The sequence below is a fragment of the Cinclus cinclus genome, chromosome 18 (assembly GCF_963662255.1).
Source record: "Cinclus cinclus chromosome 18, bCinCin1.1, whole genome shotgun sequence".
In the NCBI taxonomy this organism is placed as follows: domain Eukaryota; kingdom Metazoa; phylum Chordata; class Aves; order Passeriformes; family Cinclidae; genus Cinclus; species Cinclus cinclus.
Window position 1 is genome coordinate 1601492 of NC_085063.1, and position 17131 is coordinate 1618622.

At 47.4% G+C, this 17131-nt stretch overlaps 1 protein-coding gene across 1 annotated transcript in view; it reads right to left on the minus strand.

The window, feature by feature from the left end:
- SAMHD1 (SAM and HD domain containing deoxynucleoside triphosphate triphosphohydrolase 1) overlaps window positions 1–13974 on the minus strand; it is a 28737-nt gene extending 14763 nt beyond the window's left edge. The window contains 7 exon segments of the mRNA XM_062504881.1: window positions 1334–1489; window positions 2243–2313; window positions 3820–3935; window positions 5627–5787; window positions 8428–8500; window positions 13618–13684; window positions 13821–13974. Coding sequence (XP_062360865.1) covers window positions 1334–1489; window positions 2243–2313; window positions 3820–3935; window positions 5627–5787; window positions 8428–8500; window positions 13618–13684; window positions 13821–13974 — 798 coding nt within the window.
- Window positions 13975–17131: the final 3157 nt, after the last annotated feature.

The window sequence follows — 17131 nt, forward strand, 5'->3', positions numbered from 1 at the left end:
CTCCTACTGACTTCAGCTGCTACCAGTTCCTTCCTCTGGTGGCAACTGAATGAGTGTCCTTGAAGAGGTGACAAAAGCTGTAAACCATAAAATGAGGGGAGAGGACTTAAGTTTTCCACAGAGTTGCAATGATTAACAACTGGCACACCTTCTTGCTTGCCTCTTGAGGCAACTAATTTCTTCAAGTCTTATCCCTGCCTCTGTTTGCTACTGCAATAAATCCAAGCAATTTGCTGCTGTCATCAAAGCTGTTGTGCCTCTGGCAGTTGGGCCAGGCTTGGATTGCTCATTGCCTCATTGCTGCCAGTTTTGTTATCCTGACTGGGGGAGGCCTCCTTTACTCCAGGGCAAGGCCCCCCCCCCAGCTTCTTCAGCTGCTCCTCATCATACTTGAGCTCCAGACCCTTCCCCAGCTCTACTGCCCTTCTCCATTGCACCTCAGTGTCTTTCTTCAAGCGAGGGGCCCAAAACTGAATCCAGAATTTGAGTTTTGGCCTCAGCAGTGCCCAACACAGGGGCATTGCCACTGATCTGGTCCTGCTGGCCATGCTATGGCTGGTACAGGCCATGTGCCATTGGCCTCTTCCCACCTGGGCATGTCTGGCTCATTTTCAGCCACTGCCAAACACCTCTTTTCTGCCTAGACACCTTCCAGCTGCCCTGGCCCCAGCCTGTGTCAGGACCCAACACCTGGCATTGTGGAACCTCACACAATTGGCCTAGGCACATTGATCCAACCTGTACAGATCCCTCTGTAGAGCCTTCCTGTACTTCAGTTGAGCATGACCTGCATTTCCGAAACCCAGGTTGCCTGGGCCTGATTCCCTAATATGTGCTGCAAGATGGCACTCAGGATGATCTGCCCCATGACCCTCCCTAGCACCAAGGTCAGGCTGACAGTCTCGTAGTTCCCTGGATCATCGTTATGATCTTTGTACATGGAGCCACATTTGCTGATTTCCAGTCAACTGGAACCACCCAGGACTGCAGGTAAATGATGGAAAATACCTTGGTGAGCACTTCTTCCAACTCCTTCAGTACCTTTGAGTGGATCCCAGTCACCAGTTAGGCTCCCTAAGTACAAGTAACTTTCTAGAGCTTTCCTCTCATCTGGAGGCTTTTGGGTAAGGATTCTCAAGGAGTTGTAAGGACATTAACACATTTGCCAGCACTGTAAGAAATAAACACAATGCTCCTCCAGCATCAATTGTGACAAGATACCCAGAACTTCACGGAGCTGGAAGTAACATATAGCAGAAGCCAAAACTATCTGTTCTTTGAGTGAAATAATGATATTTCTTGTGATAACCACAGGAGCAGCACACTGACTCACCGATTTCACACAGGCAGTTTCCTCTATAGGCCCTCCTATTTGTTCCTTGATGAACAACATATCTTCCTCCAGGACAAGACCATATGACCTCATGACTTCTTCTAGTTTATTGGAAGTGACCAAGTGCTCAAACATTTGAACAGAAGCATTTTCATGCTGTAAAAAGAACCCATCCAAATATTGCTAAGCATGTTTCCTGCAGTGTCACAGCTTTACTCCAAGTCACCAGCACTGCTTAGCAGGGCACATGGGCAGGCTGGTATGAAGTGCAGCACCTGGGTACTTTCCTAGTCATTTTGCATTAAACAGAACAGGAAATCACCCAGTCTACAGAGTCCAGAAAGACACTTCACAGCAGAGCACTGTTAATTCTGTGTGTTAACAAACAGCAGCAAGGCAGTTACAACGCTAAAAGACAAAATAATCAATTTTGCTGGTAAAAGATTAACCAGCTTACTCAGCTGATTTTGCTAAGACATTACAAGCAGAGAGAGGCCTGAAAGGACTGTGTTGCACTTCACTCACAGCAAACAACTGTTGAAACTGTTCAAAATTTTGGAAAGTTTGAATTCTGAACGCTATTGAATATCTTAGCCTTGGACTAAAACATATTGGAAAGGAAGCCCCCAGTTGGTATTTTGCAAATGTAAAATACATTCTGCAGAAAGCTCTCAATAGGCATTTTAAGGCACAATGCTGGCCAAAAATGATCAGTGCAGCCCTAACAAGGATATCATCACAAGATTAGGAAACAACATTCTGTTTTTCAATTAAGCCATCAAAATGATGCAGCAAGGTAAGGTCAGATGGCCACTATAGCCTCACAAGTGCTGGAACTCTTAAAAGATTAATTATTCTGCCCCTAAAAATTTCAGGTTAGTATTTTTATTTTAACAGTGAAAAGCCTACCTTCCACTTCAAATCCGGACGAGTGAGTGGAATAAATCTTCCATCAAACATATGTGAAAATGGCCCATGACCTTAAATATAAAGATTGCACAGGTTGAGTCTGCTGTCAGCAAAAATTTCTTGAGCAAGCTTAGAATCTGAATTCTCCTGTATTTGACTTTTCTTGACATATCAGAGTCTTAGCCTGGTTTGGGTTGGAACAGACATTACAGATCAACTCATTCAGACCCCTGCCATAGCCAGGGACACCTTCCAATATCCCAGACTGTCCAACCCGGCCTTGGACACTTCCAGGGCTGAGGCAGCTACAGCTTCTTTGGGCAACTTGTGCCAGGGTCTCCCCATCCTCACAGCCAAGAAATCCTTCCCAATATCCCACTTAACCCTGCCCTCTGCCAGTGGGAAGCCATTTCTCCTTGTCCTGTCACTCTAAGTCCTCATCCCAAGGCCCTCTGAGCTCTCCTGGAACTCCTTTTATGGGCCCAAGGCGTCTCTGGAGCCTTATCTTCTCCAGGTTGAACAACCCCACCCCTCCTGGCCTGGCATCAGAGTAGAGGGGGTCCAGCCCTTGATGCATCTCCAAGACCTCATTCCAGCAGTACCCCATCTGTATGTTGGGACCCAGGGCTGGAGGCAGCTCTGCAGGTGGGGGTCTCACCTGAGCAAGGCAGAGGGGCAGAATCCCCCCTTCACCTCTGCCCATGCTGGGGATCAGCCCATCACAGGAGTGTTCTGGGCTGCCTCTAGTCCTGTCCAGCCTCATATCCACCAACGTCCCCAAGTTCTTCTCCTGTGGGCTGCTCTCAATCCACTCTCTGCCTTTCCAGTCTGCCCAGGTCCCTCTGGGTGACCCATCCCTTCCCTCCATCCCTACCCCACCACACAGCTGGGTGGTGTAACAAACTGCCCAAGGGTGCATGGATCCCACTGTCCCCATCACTGACAGATATCCAACAGTGTTGATGCCCACACAGGTCATTCATCACTGGGCTCCACCTGGACATCAAGCCTGAAACCACAGCTCTCTGAGTGCAACCATCCAGAGAATTCCCTACTCATCATCTACGAGGAAGGCTCAGGTATAACAAGTACACTTTACTAAGACACTTTAATGCTACTGCACTTAAGAGCCAGTTCCAGCACCAATACCACAGGCAAGTACTGCAGCAACACTGAGACCATTAATTACTCTGTGTCAGCTCTGAAGAAGAGAACTAATTATAAAATAAATGTTAAATAAAATAAACAAAATTTTTGAAAGGAACACTAATTTTCATTTAGAAAGGTTTTAAGAGACCTGGAGAAATCACAGAAGGAAGTGGACACTTCAGCCACTGAGGGCAGAATTCTAAGCACCATTTGGAAACAGGACAAAACACCAGCTAAAAGTGGCCACAGATTCAACTGGAATTATCTCCAGAGATGTACTGCAGACCCAACAGAACAGATAAAACCTGTCTTGGAATATGGCCCATGCACTGAGCAGCCCAAAACAGCTCACATGTTCTGACCTCATAGCCAGCTTTTCATCATGATTAATTTTCCAAGAGCAACAACCCATCTTAGGTGTTCCTTACCCAAATCGTGACAAAGCCCAGCAATTTCTACACAGAGGATGTCTCGCTGGGTTATACCCAGGTCTGGTTGTCTCTCCTTCAGTGTACGAACCAGACATCCTGCAAGGTAGCCAACCCTGTTACAGGAGGAAAATAAATATAGCAGTGGATTAAGATGAATAGAAAAAGAGAAGTTCCCCTAGTCTCTTTTGCTCCACTAAGTCACAGTCCTTGTCTCAGAGGCAGCATACAAGGAATACCCAAACCCTGGCCTGCCAGAGAATCACAAACTGCTTCCTGTAGTGAGTTTCAATCCTCTGAAAGCAAAAAAGCAAGGGATACCATGCCCAGAACACAGAGACTCTACAGTATTTCATAACACACAACCCCACAATAGCTGTGCAAGGGAACAGCAGTGCACCACTGATCGTGAGAATCTTGAAGCACCTCAGCTTACACCAAATCCCTGAATTCCAGTCAGGACAAACTGCAAAGGTCCACAACAGTCTCCAAAGCATTTGGTATCATTTGGAGCATTTTTTCAAACTGCCGCTTTAATAACAGCTTGTGACAATTATTTCTCTTCTTCTCATTCATTTTAGATTTGAGATTTGATTTAATTGAATAGGACGCTCTGTTCTCATGACACAAAACCAGCTGGAGAAATATATGGCACATACTCCCATAAACTGTTTATAACCTCTGCACAAACCTCTTTTTCCACTTGCATCAACATTCTCCTTTCAGAAAAGCTTAAAGCAAGACAAGGCTTTCTATGATGAGGCAGCATGTTTCGTTAGTCCAAATTTCACTGTTTGATGGCTTTTTACTAGACCAATAAGCACATAAAGCTCACTTCTTCTATTTGTAACACTGTAGAGATCTTTGAAATGATATACAAGTGGAGAACAACTGTCCTAAACTTAACTTGATAGATCAATGGAACTGCTCAAAAAGAAAAGTTGCTGATACAACTGGTGTTTTCAGACTTCTGTTGTGGAAACTTTGTTTATATTCAACCACACTTCTGTCTTTTTGGTTAACCAGATGCAATCAGTCCAGGCTGTGTCATTCATCTGACCCTTTTGCTAACAGCCATGTTGAATCTTGTTATAAGTAAGCCAGATTTACTTCACAATATTTCAGCATCAACAAAAGCAACTTTAGGCTGGTCAGATCACCTGAATAAAAACCACTTACTAGCTTAATTTCACTGTCCCTTGAGATATACCCTTAAAACAAGCTCAAATTTGTCATCCATCAGCTTCTCTGAGGAGTGTGAATGAGCTGGCAACACTCTACAAATCCTTGCATCCATCATATTTCTGCTTAATGAAATTACAGCTATCAGCCTGGCAACCTGTCACTGACTGCATGAAGCACATCTACCTACAATAGCAAACATTACAGATCAAATGGATTTTGGCTGTGCTGGATGATGTGTGGGGATTACAACTGTCTGGCAGATCATAAGAGTAGCCCTGGTACACTTACTAAGTTTTAAGGCATAAACTTATATTTTGACTGGGGGACTATAAAGCACTTACAGATTTTAGCTAACATTATTCTTAGAATAATAAAGGGTGGGAAAGGAAATCTAATATTAATCCATCTTGTAGGTTTTTTTATCCGTCTTTATTAAAAGAAGTCCAAGCAAACAGCCACAATCACACAGGATATCCAGGAACATTTGAGACCAGAAACGACCCCCAGCAGTTTTCACCAACACTCAGACAGCAATGCCCCTTGGCGGGCACTCCACATCAGCGGAACCAGACTCAGGAATACCCAGATGCCAGAGATGCATGTGGCATCACCACCACCTTACCCTAGGGAGTGTTCAAAGCGGTTGTGAGAGGCTCCTGGAAAAACAAAGTACGTGCCACCCAGCTGCTTGATGTACCGGAGGCGCTGGAATTGAGGGGTGTCAATGATCTGAACCAGCAGGGGATGCAATTCAATGTGCCCGTGAATAGGATCATTAAAAACCTACAGAAGCAAAAAAAAAAAAAAAAAAAAAAAAAAAAAAAAAAAAAAAAAAAAAAAAAAAAAAAAAAAAAAAAAAAAAAAAAAAAAAAAAAAATTACTTTGAAAGGGAACAAAGTAAAGGATATCTGGAATGGTCAGATATTTGGTGGGAGAGACTGTTCATCTTCTACAAAACAGAAATATCCTGCCAACCCTATAGCAAGATCTATCAAAGAATCATAGGATGGCTGGGGTTGGAAGGGACCTTAAAGGTCATCTTGTTCCAACATACTACCATGGGGCAGGGACACCTTCCACTAGGCCAGGTTGCTCCAAGCCCTGTCCAATCTGACCTTGAACACTTCTAGGCACAGGGAATCCTCATCCTCTCTACACAACTGAATTTATGTTGGAGAACTACTAAAGCTTGACACCAAAAACCTATTTCACATAGGAAGGGTAGTAAAGTCAAAATGCCTAAAGATGTTATCTCCACCTGTGCAATCCCAAAACCTAACCTGTGTGAAAACTGCTGTCTTTATTAAATCTGCTATTCCAATTAAAGTAGGATACTACAATGCATATCTGAGATATCCAATAAAAGTGTTTGGCCTGAAACTGTTCGTGCTCGTAAAATCAAATGCTATTTTGCTGAGTGGAAATTATGACTGTTATTTTTTCTCTTAAAACAAAATGCAAACCCCCAAGACAACTAAAATATAAAATAAATACTTCCTGATAAGTGTGTATTTTTGGAGACATCTCAGTAACTACAGGGACTCAGTAGAAAAGGTAAACACATTTAATCTTTAATATTTGCTGTCAAACTGCAGGCAAGACCATTCCATCACACACATATCTTGATAAAACACTGAGGCAAGTAAGGTTTGACTGAGCTGGGAGGGCTCTAACAGATATGCAGACAACTACAGAACGTGCACAGCCCTGACCCCCATTAAGCCAACACACAGCACCAGGACAAACAGCTGGACACAGGAAACAGTGAAAGCGAGGAGGAGTCTGTGAACCCCAGACTGGGGACAAACTAATAACATAAATGTCTTAGGTTGCAATGCAAGATGTAACCAAAGTATGTATTCTATTACCATCTGATAAAAACAGGTGGAGCAGTGTTCTTTATCGCTTCCACGACCCAACCTCCCTCCAGGGAGATATCTTCTGTTAATGGGCTATTGAGTCCCACTGCATGGCTGATAAAATTACATCATCCCATTGGGAGATGCCCCAGCCAGAGGGAGGAGCCAAGCATTTCCTACCTGGATAAAATCTGAGATTTGCAACACCACAGGCAGCCTTTTTCCACTGGATTCCCAGAGGAAGACGAGACCCATCTATACTACCACTGGACCTTCAGAGGAAAACTACACCAAAGAGAAAAATGCCTGCAGGCAAGAAAGCTGTTACTGGGTCTGTGGTTCTGTTTTGTTGTTAATGCCGTTGCTGTTGTATTTGTTTCCTTTATTACACATAATAGTGAAGAACAATTATTAATTTTCCTATATCTTTGCCTGAGAGCCCCTTGATTTCAAACTGTAATAATTTGGAGGGAAGGGGTTTTCATTTTCGATTCCAAGGGAAGCTCCTGCCATCCTTAACAGACACCTGTCTTTCAAATCCAAATAATAAATCAAGGGGAGGCTCTACATAGTGAAAGGGGAGCTTCTCCAACACGCATCAAAGAGTTTGTCCTGGGTTGTAATGCAGAATGTTACCATAAGTATGTATTCTATCACCATCTGTTGAAACTAGCTGGGGCAGTGATCCTTATCTCTGGGGGAGACATCTTCTGTTAATGGCCCATGTGTTAAAACCAGCTGGGGCAGTGTTCCTTATCTTTTCCACAACCCATCCTTCCTCCAGGGAGATCTCTTCTGTTAATGGGCCACTGAGATAAAATTACATCATCCTACTGGGAGACGCTCTACCCAGGAGGAGGAGACAAGCATTTCCTACCTAGATAAAATCTGAGATTTGGAACATCAGGGCAGCCTTTTTCCACTGGATTCCAGAGGAAAACTGGACCCTTCTAAATCATCACTGGACCTTCAGAAGAGAACTGCACCCTTCTACAGGATCATTGCTTCAGCAGAACCACATGTGTCACTCCAGGAAGACTGCAGCCACCATTTAATGGGACTGCTGCGAACACCCTGACCGACTGATGGGGTGTCAGGTTGGAGTCTGACTGACAGTGTTTTGTATTACTGTAGTTTTATTTTAATTTTTCCTAGTAAAGAATTGCTATTCCTATTCCCATAGGGGGCCTGAAAGCCCCTTAATTTCAAAATTATAATTTGGAGGAGGGGGGGGGTTTTACATTTTTTTTCCATTTTCTAGAGAGGCTCTTGGCTTCCTTAGCAGACACCTGTCTTTCAAACCAAGACACAGTTCTACTCATTTAGTCACTCACAACCTGCAGATGCCCACTGAAAGCTTCCACACGATGATTCTAGTATTTCTTCTAGTTAATGTGGTTTTTCACAGACCACCACGACCAAGGGCCCAGAGTTTGCTGCTGTGCAAAGGAAAGGCACAAGCTGGCAGCACCTAGCCAAGAGGGGGAAGGCAGAGAGGGGGAGCAGAGCCCTGTGCAGGGCTTGGGGCAGGACCTGGCCATGGTGCCCCCATAGCATGGATTACCTTCATCACCTCCATGTGCTGCTGTTGCAGCTGTCTCAGGCACGCCAGCACTTCCAGTCGCTCAGCTGGGCAGCTAGGAAGGAAAAAGAGACACTGAGAGCAAAGTCTGCAATGCACTTCCATTTACAATTTGCAGTACATATGGAATTACTTATGCAAGTTCACATTACTCTGATATTCCTTGACAGAAGACTGCAACTTTTTCAGAAAAAAAATGAAAGCATTTATCCTTCTAAAATCAATTATAGAAGGAAGGAAACAAACAGCTACAGAACGTGTCTGTAGAGCAGTGTAAGTACTTCTCCCACTTACAGAACTGAGAAATAAAACCACCACAAAACTAATGAAAAAAAATGTGTAAGTCACACCCGGAGTCCTCTAAACTTACAGGAAAGAAAACATGCAGCATCTGAGTAACTGACATTTCTTAAGGATGCAGTATTTCCTTAAACTAAAATGTCAGTCACAACAAATGATTTTTACAAAAATCTCTTGCAGTTATTCTACTGTGTATTAAAAGTTTAATTTTGTCAAATTAACTTGAATTTTACATAAATTAATTTCAACTCCAACAGCAAAAGCACTGCAGTTTAAAACATGTTCTAATTTTGTTGAGAATGATTCTTCTATTTTGCAAAGATATTTTGCTGTAATTTTTCATAAATTATGAAAGGTCCCCTTCACAACACACAGCTAAACTTTCAGTGCAGATACTCTGCTAAGACCACAGGCAGGACAAGTCTGGAGAGAGAGTGATAATATGCTGTATCATACCTACTTTTACTAACTCTGTCTGCAAGGTTTGCTCTTGAGCTAAATGGTTTCAGCCTCACTATGACAGCAAACACTATCATGAGAAAATAACTTTTCTCCAGCAGTTAACCACTGAGATCAGTTTGATATCAGCCTTTCAACATAAAATGTAACAGAAGACTATAAAGTGTCAACTGCTAGGAAAAAGTACTGCTTGAAGCACTACCTCTCCTCATCTGAATCTTTTAATAATTCACAATCCCTAAAATATTAAAGGCATGTGATGTTCGAGCTGCTGGTGAGCACTGTTACTCTCAACCACTTGGTATTGCCTTCCCTAACAGGGAGCTCTTGGGCTGTAGCTACTACTCAGGCTGTAGCTGCTACTCAGGCGGTCTCAAGGCAGTGCTGAAAAAAAGGAGGGAGAGGGACTTTTTGTAAGAGCAGATGACAGCGATCAACAAAGGGATGGGACCCCTCTTGCATAACGAAGTGATGAGACCTTCGTTTGATGCAAGCATGAAGCCAATTTATTGATTTCACACCTCAATATATATACCTTTTCAACTATAACTAAAAATAGCACAACCACACAATTGGTGTTTCTAAGTAACTTTACTTAATCAGAGCTCTACCCAGACCTTCTGCACAGAACTGTACAGACCAGCACAAGCACATAGGGTCTTGCATGATTTATCTTACATAAAATACATCAAGCACACTTTTTTGCTTCTCCATTTAGGGTTCTGTCTCGCTTGCCAGGGCTTGTAGCCTACCAAACTTAGTACATGCACTTCAGTCATGAGCTGAGCAGTGCTCTGAGCCCTGCTCTCCAGCTGTATTTCTACAAGCAGATACTGTCAGAACAATGGGCAATCATTTTAAACTGACTGAGGGCAGGGGCAGATTGGGTATTAGGAAAAAATTGTTTCCTGTGAGGTTGGGGGAGACCCTGACACAGACTGCCCAGAGAAGCTGTGGCCATCCCATTCCTGGAAGTGTCCAAGGCCAGGCTGGATGGGGCTTGGAGCAGCCTGGGATAGTGGAAGGTGTCCCTGCCCATGACAGGGGTATGAATCAGATGATCCTTACGGTCTGTTCCAACCCAAATCACTCCACAGTTCTAAGACAAAAAAGCACCCTTGGTGATGCCCAGACCAGCATTTGTTCCATGACACAGAGAGCAAAGAAATCAACTTTGTGACCAGCAACTAATAAACTATTACAATGAATGCTTCTAACAACTTATTTTTCACACCAAATAGCAGAATTAACCATGTTGGAAAAGACTTTTGAGATTGTCAAGTCCAACCTATCGCCTTATCAACTAAACCACCGCACTAAGTGAGACATCCAGTCTTTTTTTTAATCACTCCCTTCCTGGGCAGCCCATGCCAATGCCCAATCACTCCTCTTAAGGACTTTTTCCTAATGTCTAGCCTAAACTCAGCCTTGCACAGCTTGTGTCCTCTTGTCCTGTCACTTGTTGCCTGGGATAAGAGACCAACCCCATCTGGCTGCACCCTCCTGTCAGGGAGCTGTAGAGAGTGATAAAGTCCTCCCTGAGCCTCCTTTTCTCCAGGCTAAACAGCTCCCTCAGCCACTCCTCATAAGGCTTGAATTCCAGACCCCTCACCAGCCTTGTTGCCCTTCTCTGGACACACTCCAGCATTTCAACATCCTTCCTCAATCAGGGGGCCCAGAACTGGACACAACACTCAAGGTGTGGCACAACCAGTGGCCCAACCAGCACAGGGGAAGAATCACTTCCTTAGTTCTGCTGGCCACACTATTCGTAATTTAATATGCTCTGTTCAGATCTGTCATAACTGCAACCCTTTGTGCCCCATACTGGGCACCAAGAAAGATGGGCATGGATTAACCCCAGACAGGAACTCTGTCCCACACAGCTGCTCGCTGCTCTGGTGGGATGCGGAGGAGAATCGGGAAAAGGTTGGACCCTGCATGCTGATCCTTGTGGAACAATTGCCTAGATGCCTCACCTTCCCTACTCTTGGTCCTCCTTCAGAGAGAAAACAGCTGCAGGACATTTTTCACCTGAAGTCTACAAGGTCAGACCCCCCCTAAGCAAGACAAATCCTGTTCACACAAGAAACTAGTTTTCCAGGGCTCTGCAGGCAGATCTCCTCCAACAGCCAAAGCAGCATTACTGCTAATTGCTTGGAAATGGTGACAACTGGCACTTCCTCATCCACTCCCCTCCCTTTGTCCACACCCTCCTTCTTGCCACAGGTCACAAGGATGAGAAGATCCCTTTCCTGTGCCTAAAGGGGTCAGCCAGACAGTCCCACTCATCATCTGTGTTTAGCAGCAGCAGATTGCACGCCACATGAAACACAAACTGCCAGCAGCATGAGAACACCTGGGAAACCCACTGTGCTGCTTCCAGGCACCACAGATCTCCCCTCTGAACATCAGGAAACCGGGGAACATAAAAGACATTCATTAGTGGCCTGTCACAGAGAAATAATCAAAGTTACTACAGGACAGTGTGCAGTGGACAGCAAAAGAATTGTTCTTTTAGTACAAAGTAGAGATGTTTACTAAAAGCAGAATGCTTGAGCAGTTTCTCATCCAACTCCCAACAGTTTCAGCTTAATAGAAACAAGATGTCAGATCTCAAGGAAGGAAACTTATACAAAGTTAACCATATCTTATACAAAGAAAACCCATAAACCTGTAAACCCATCACCACCTGCTCTCTAGATCAACTGAGAGCTCTCCACAGCCCTGTGCCCCCATCACCTGTATCTCATGCTGAGGGACTCCTGGCTACCCCATCCTGATGTCCCTGTTCAGCACTGAGAGACAGTCTCTGACTCCCCAGACTGGCTGCACATATCCAATGTGTCCTGGACACCTAGTGCTCCTTCCCTGCTAGAAGCAACCAGCCTCCTGGCAAGTCCTAAATAAAATTAGACACCAGATTGTCATTCCAGTCAGGCAATTACCTGGTACTTCAGCAACAAACAAAGCCTTCAGCTGCCTTCCATGACATCACAACATTTCTATCTGCACACTTCAGACAGCTGCAGGTAAACTTCTCATCCACAAAAAGAGAAATCAGGAATACCTTAATTACGCTGGCATGTCTTACCTTGTCCAAAGTGCAGCTCTTCTGCCTTGTCCCACTGCGTCACACCAACTCTTTATTCTCTTCCATTACCCGTGCTCAGACACCCGCCCTTCCCCACTCCCACTTGCATGCTGATGTCTCAATAAAAGAGCAAAAGAGCCCTTCATCCCCAGCACAGCATGAGCTCTGATGAGTTTTCAGCCAAGGAACCAACACCAAAATGCTCTAATCCCCAGCAGAAAGCACAGCTCGGCACTTGTGTGCATCTGCCAGATTACACACTCCAGTCTACCTCATGGCCACCAACCACAACATCAGCAAACAGCCGGAGCCAACAGGTGGCTTTTGACACAGATTTGAAGGATACAGTATAAACAAGGTTAACAAAGGAGTAAAGAAAAGACATTACAAGATTAAAAACCACCAAGAAATATGTGGTGAGCAAGCAGGCTCACATCCCAGTAGAGGGGAGCAAGAGAGGATCCCTAGTGGGGCAGAGAATGGGCAAACAGACAGAATAGCATGACATACTCTTTGCAGATCTAGAAAAGCAAGAAAACATATTCACCACCAGAGAGATTACAAGGGTTTGGGGACCTGTCATTCCCTCTGTTCTGCTGGGAACAATCCTTTACACACTTCAGAACAGCATTCAGTGCCCCTGTGTTAGTGACAGGTGACCCCTACCAGCCTTCCTGCTCCAGACTGCTCAGGGTGGTGGGGGCTCACGGCAGTGAGGACTCGGCCACTCACCCACAGGCCCCTATTCTGACAGGACATACAACACCACTTCTTTTTCCACAGCAGCCCACGCTCCTGTAGGCACAACAGAGAGCCAAGTCTCAGCAACTTCTGCAAGGCTGACCTGTCAATGCCCTGGATTTCTCCCAAGGAGACGGGTGACACTCGGTCTCTCCTGAGCAGCACCTCCCGCTCTGTCAAACGCTGGGGCCACTGTCGTTCCTGGAGTTGGAGCAGCAGCAACTTCAGGCAGAAAAGCAAATTCCCGTCAGAACCCCTTGTGTTCCCAGCAACACTTCAAAGCTCACTCTGCCACCCAGGGGAATTTTATTAAATCTCTTCTAAAGGATCGTGGTTTTTTTGCTTCTCGCGGTTATCTGAGCAGCGTGCGTCCACGCCGTGGTTGTGCAGGCATCAGCAGGGAACGGGAGCTGTTCCAAGGGTCCGGGATCAGCCCCACCGAGCCCGTTCCCTCGCGTTCGCCCCCGCACAGCTCCGCTCGAGGTGCCTGGGGAGGCCGCGGCCTAGAGCCAGGCCATGAGCATGTGGAGCTGCAGCTCCTAGGCCTCCACCTCCCTTTCCCCGCGGGCGGCGCTCACCAGACGCGGATGAGCTCGGGGGCGCAGGCCGGCAGGTCCAGCAGCATCCTCCCGGTGACTCCGCTCTCTGCGGGAGCAAGAGAAGCGTCAGCGCCGGCGGCGGGGCCGCGGAGCCACCCGGCCCCAGCCCCGGTCCCGGCCCCAGCCCCGACCCCTGCCCCAGCCCCGACCCCTGCCCCAGCCCCGACTCCGGCCCGCCGTACCTCGGAAGCGGCGCAGCAGGCCGGGATCGCCCACGCCGCAGCGGGACAGGTGCTGGCAGAGCCGCTCCGTGTCCCACAGCCGCGGGTCGCTGCCGGGGCCGCGGGTCCCCTCGCACCGCGCGCGCTTGGCGGGAGCGCCCGCCGGGCTCCCCATCCCGCACCGCCACTGCGCAGGCGCCACCGGCCGGGAGTCCGGCGCGCAGTGACGTCACCGGCCCTCGGGGCCCCTGAGCCCTCGGCGTGGCCGCCGGTCCCCGGGAGGAGCCTGCGCCCGCCCGCAGGGCCCGCCTCATCCCGCCGGGCGGCAGGGTCCGCTCTGGGACTCGCCGGTGCGTGCTCTCCGCGACAACCCGGTGTGCTGGCGGCGGCCCTGCGCTAGGGGATTCACGTGGACTACCTGGAGCCCTGCACCGGCACTGCCCGGTCATTATCCCAAATCCCAGCTGTCGTCATGAACACCAGCTGCCACATGGTGCTCCTCAAAGAAGTGATGCCACAGCACCGCTGACTTCAAACAACACCGCTGAAGGCACCCAAATCTGAACTCCAACAAGGTCTCATTCCCAAAACATCACGGGCCATGGAAACAGCCTCACCACAGCTGCCGGGCATCCCAGGCAGACATGGGCTGGTTTTTGTGTGCCTCGTTCACTTGCAGTGTCCCAATATTCATGAAAACAGCTCAGCTGCCCAAGGCCTCTGAGTACCATGCAGCTTTGGCTCCCCATTACAGACCCCACAGAGCAAGGCTGGCAAAATCCCTGCTGCCTTGATGCACCCGGACACCCTTCTCAGAGCTGTGTCTGCCACACGTGCAAGTGCACGTGGCACCCGATGGACGAGATACTCTCATGGGCACAGTTTCTGGGGCAGCCCACTCAGCACTCCAGCTGAGTCCTCATGGACTGAGGGTGTGCCAGACACTACTCCTTGGGAAAAGCCTGTCACTCCGGGGCCATCACCAGCACTGACAGGGACATCCCAGAGATCTGGACCCTGAGACAGCATCGAGCTCCCTGTGTGACCCAGCAGTTCTATGATGCCCAGCACATGCTGTGCTCACCCCGACGCTGCACGGGCTCCCACGGGGAAGGTTACACATTATCCCTCAGCATTATGCGTAAATGTGCTGGGTTTACAAAGTCAGGTTTGGCGAACAAGAAGGGCAGTGGTGGCCTCTGTACATTGACACCAGAAGCTGTTCCTGTTTTGGGCAGAGCTGGCTCAAGAGGCCTCCAAGACAAATCCACTGTGCCACAGCTGCAGCTGGGAGGGAGGAGCCAGAAGATGTGAGAGCCACAGCCCTGCAGGCACCAAGGCCCAGAAAGGACAGGCACGAGGTGCTTCAGGCACCAGAGCAGAGTAGCCATTTGCAGGCTGCCATTGAATTTGTAGAGCAGAGCAGTTCGGGGTGTGAGGCAGGCGCCGTTCTTGTGAGGTGACACATACACTGAGTGCTGCTGGGAGATGCGCCGCGGGGACACCGGCTGCTGCCGGATGCTGGGGAATGGCGACAGCGGAGGCTCTTCCATCTGCAAGAGAGGAGACGCCTGCACAGCAGCTCAGAGCATCCTGAGAGCAGGAACTGCTCAGAAGATTAACACACTTCCAGGCCTTCTTTATTTAGAGTATTTTATCTTATGACAGTGAAACAACAGATCAAGTAATGACCAAGCAATAGAATTAATCTTCCAGATGCCTTACACAGACAGTCCACAGGGATTTGAGCAATACTGCACCAATGTAAAGAATCCCTGCAGCCCGTGGCACAGGCTATGATGAGGCAGATCCACCCTGCAGCCCGTGGAGGACCCCACACTGGAGCAATTGGATATGCCCTTGGATATGCCCTTGAGGAAACTACAGCCCATGGAGAGTCCACACAGGAGCAGGCTCCCAGCACGAACCTGAGCTGTGGGGAGATCGCATGTGGGAACAGGGAAAGGGCAGCAGGGACAGAGCATTACAAACTGACCCCATCTTCCTTCCCCATGCCCCTGTAACACTTGCAGAGAGAAGACGTAGGATAGTCAAGTGTGAAGTTGAGCCTAGGCAAAAGGGCTGAGTAGAAAGTAATTTTAATTTCAGTTTTGTGTCTCATTATCCTACTCTAATTGGAAATCAATTTCTCTTCCTCATTTCCTGTCTTTTGTCCATGATAGCAGCTGGTGAGTGATCTGCCTGTCTCTGTCTCAAAGCTGTTGTGTGGTATTTTCTCCCCATTTGCTGAGGAGGGGGTGAGAAAATGGCTGAGTGACCTGTCAGCCAGCCACAAGCCAACACAATGCATGTCTGGAGTTGCTGCATCCTCCTCCTCATTTCCTTCTCCCCTTCAGATGTGTCCCTATCACCTTAATAATAAAAAGTCTTGAGGTCTCTGTTTCTGAGGGGCAAAGTTCACATGTTTTACTGTCATGATACAGGAATTTCCTTTTGTAAGCAAGATCCTACTTTCTCACTTCTTGGCTTTTGTTAGCAAAGTACATGTAGCGTTTGCTGTCTGATTTTCATTTGGCTGACAGCCTCTCTCCATCCCCTCTGGGTAACTCAGTGCTGATTCATCAGCACTGAAACGAAACTGGCTAAGTCCCACCCTTTTAGAGGAAACTTTTATTCTTGCTCAAAGCCCCATCCAACCTGGTCTCAAACACTTCCAGGGTTGGGGCATCCACCACTGGATTGACTCCCCATTGGTGACTCCATGAAGCAGCTACAAACGTGCTACCAAGGAACGGAAAATTTAACAGCAAAGCCACCTGTGACTTGGCACCAGTTTGTTCCACAACCTCAGCTGCTTGAGCCCCATATTTACACATTAACTAGCTGAAATTTGTGTGACTAAACCCTTGCAGAGCTGTTCTTCTGTGGCTGGGAACCTTGAAGGATGATATGTAAGTTAAGACAGAGAAGGTGCTTGAAGTAAAGCTGCTACAACCCAAGTTTCTTGTGCCTCAGCTGAGGTAGCATTGGATCACAGGGGGAATGCTGTGGTGTACACTTGCAGGGGAAAGTGGGCTCCCCTAAACCAAATGTACCCCATTGCTCAGGTGTACAAACCTTCAGGATGAGGCACCACATGAGCCTGTGCCCCATCAGCTCTTCCCAGCCTTGTGGCTCAGATGGAGCCAAGGCAGCATGAGCTGAGGCTGCTGGCAGGCTGGGAACCACTTACGTGACCTGCCTCTGATGTATCTGTCCTCCAGTGCACTTCTGGTCACTCAAGGAAGTTAAAAAGTTTCAGGATGTTGGCATTGTGTTTATCTGACACCAGTTTTTCAAGAACTGCTACTTGGGAGATGAGTTATGTCCTT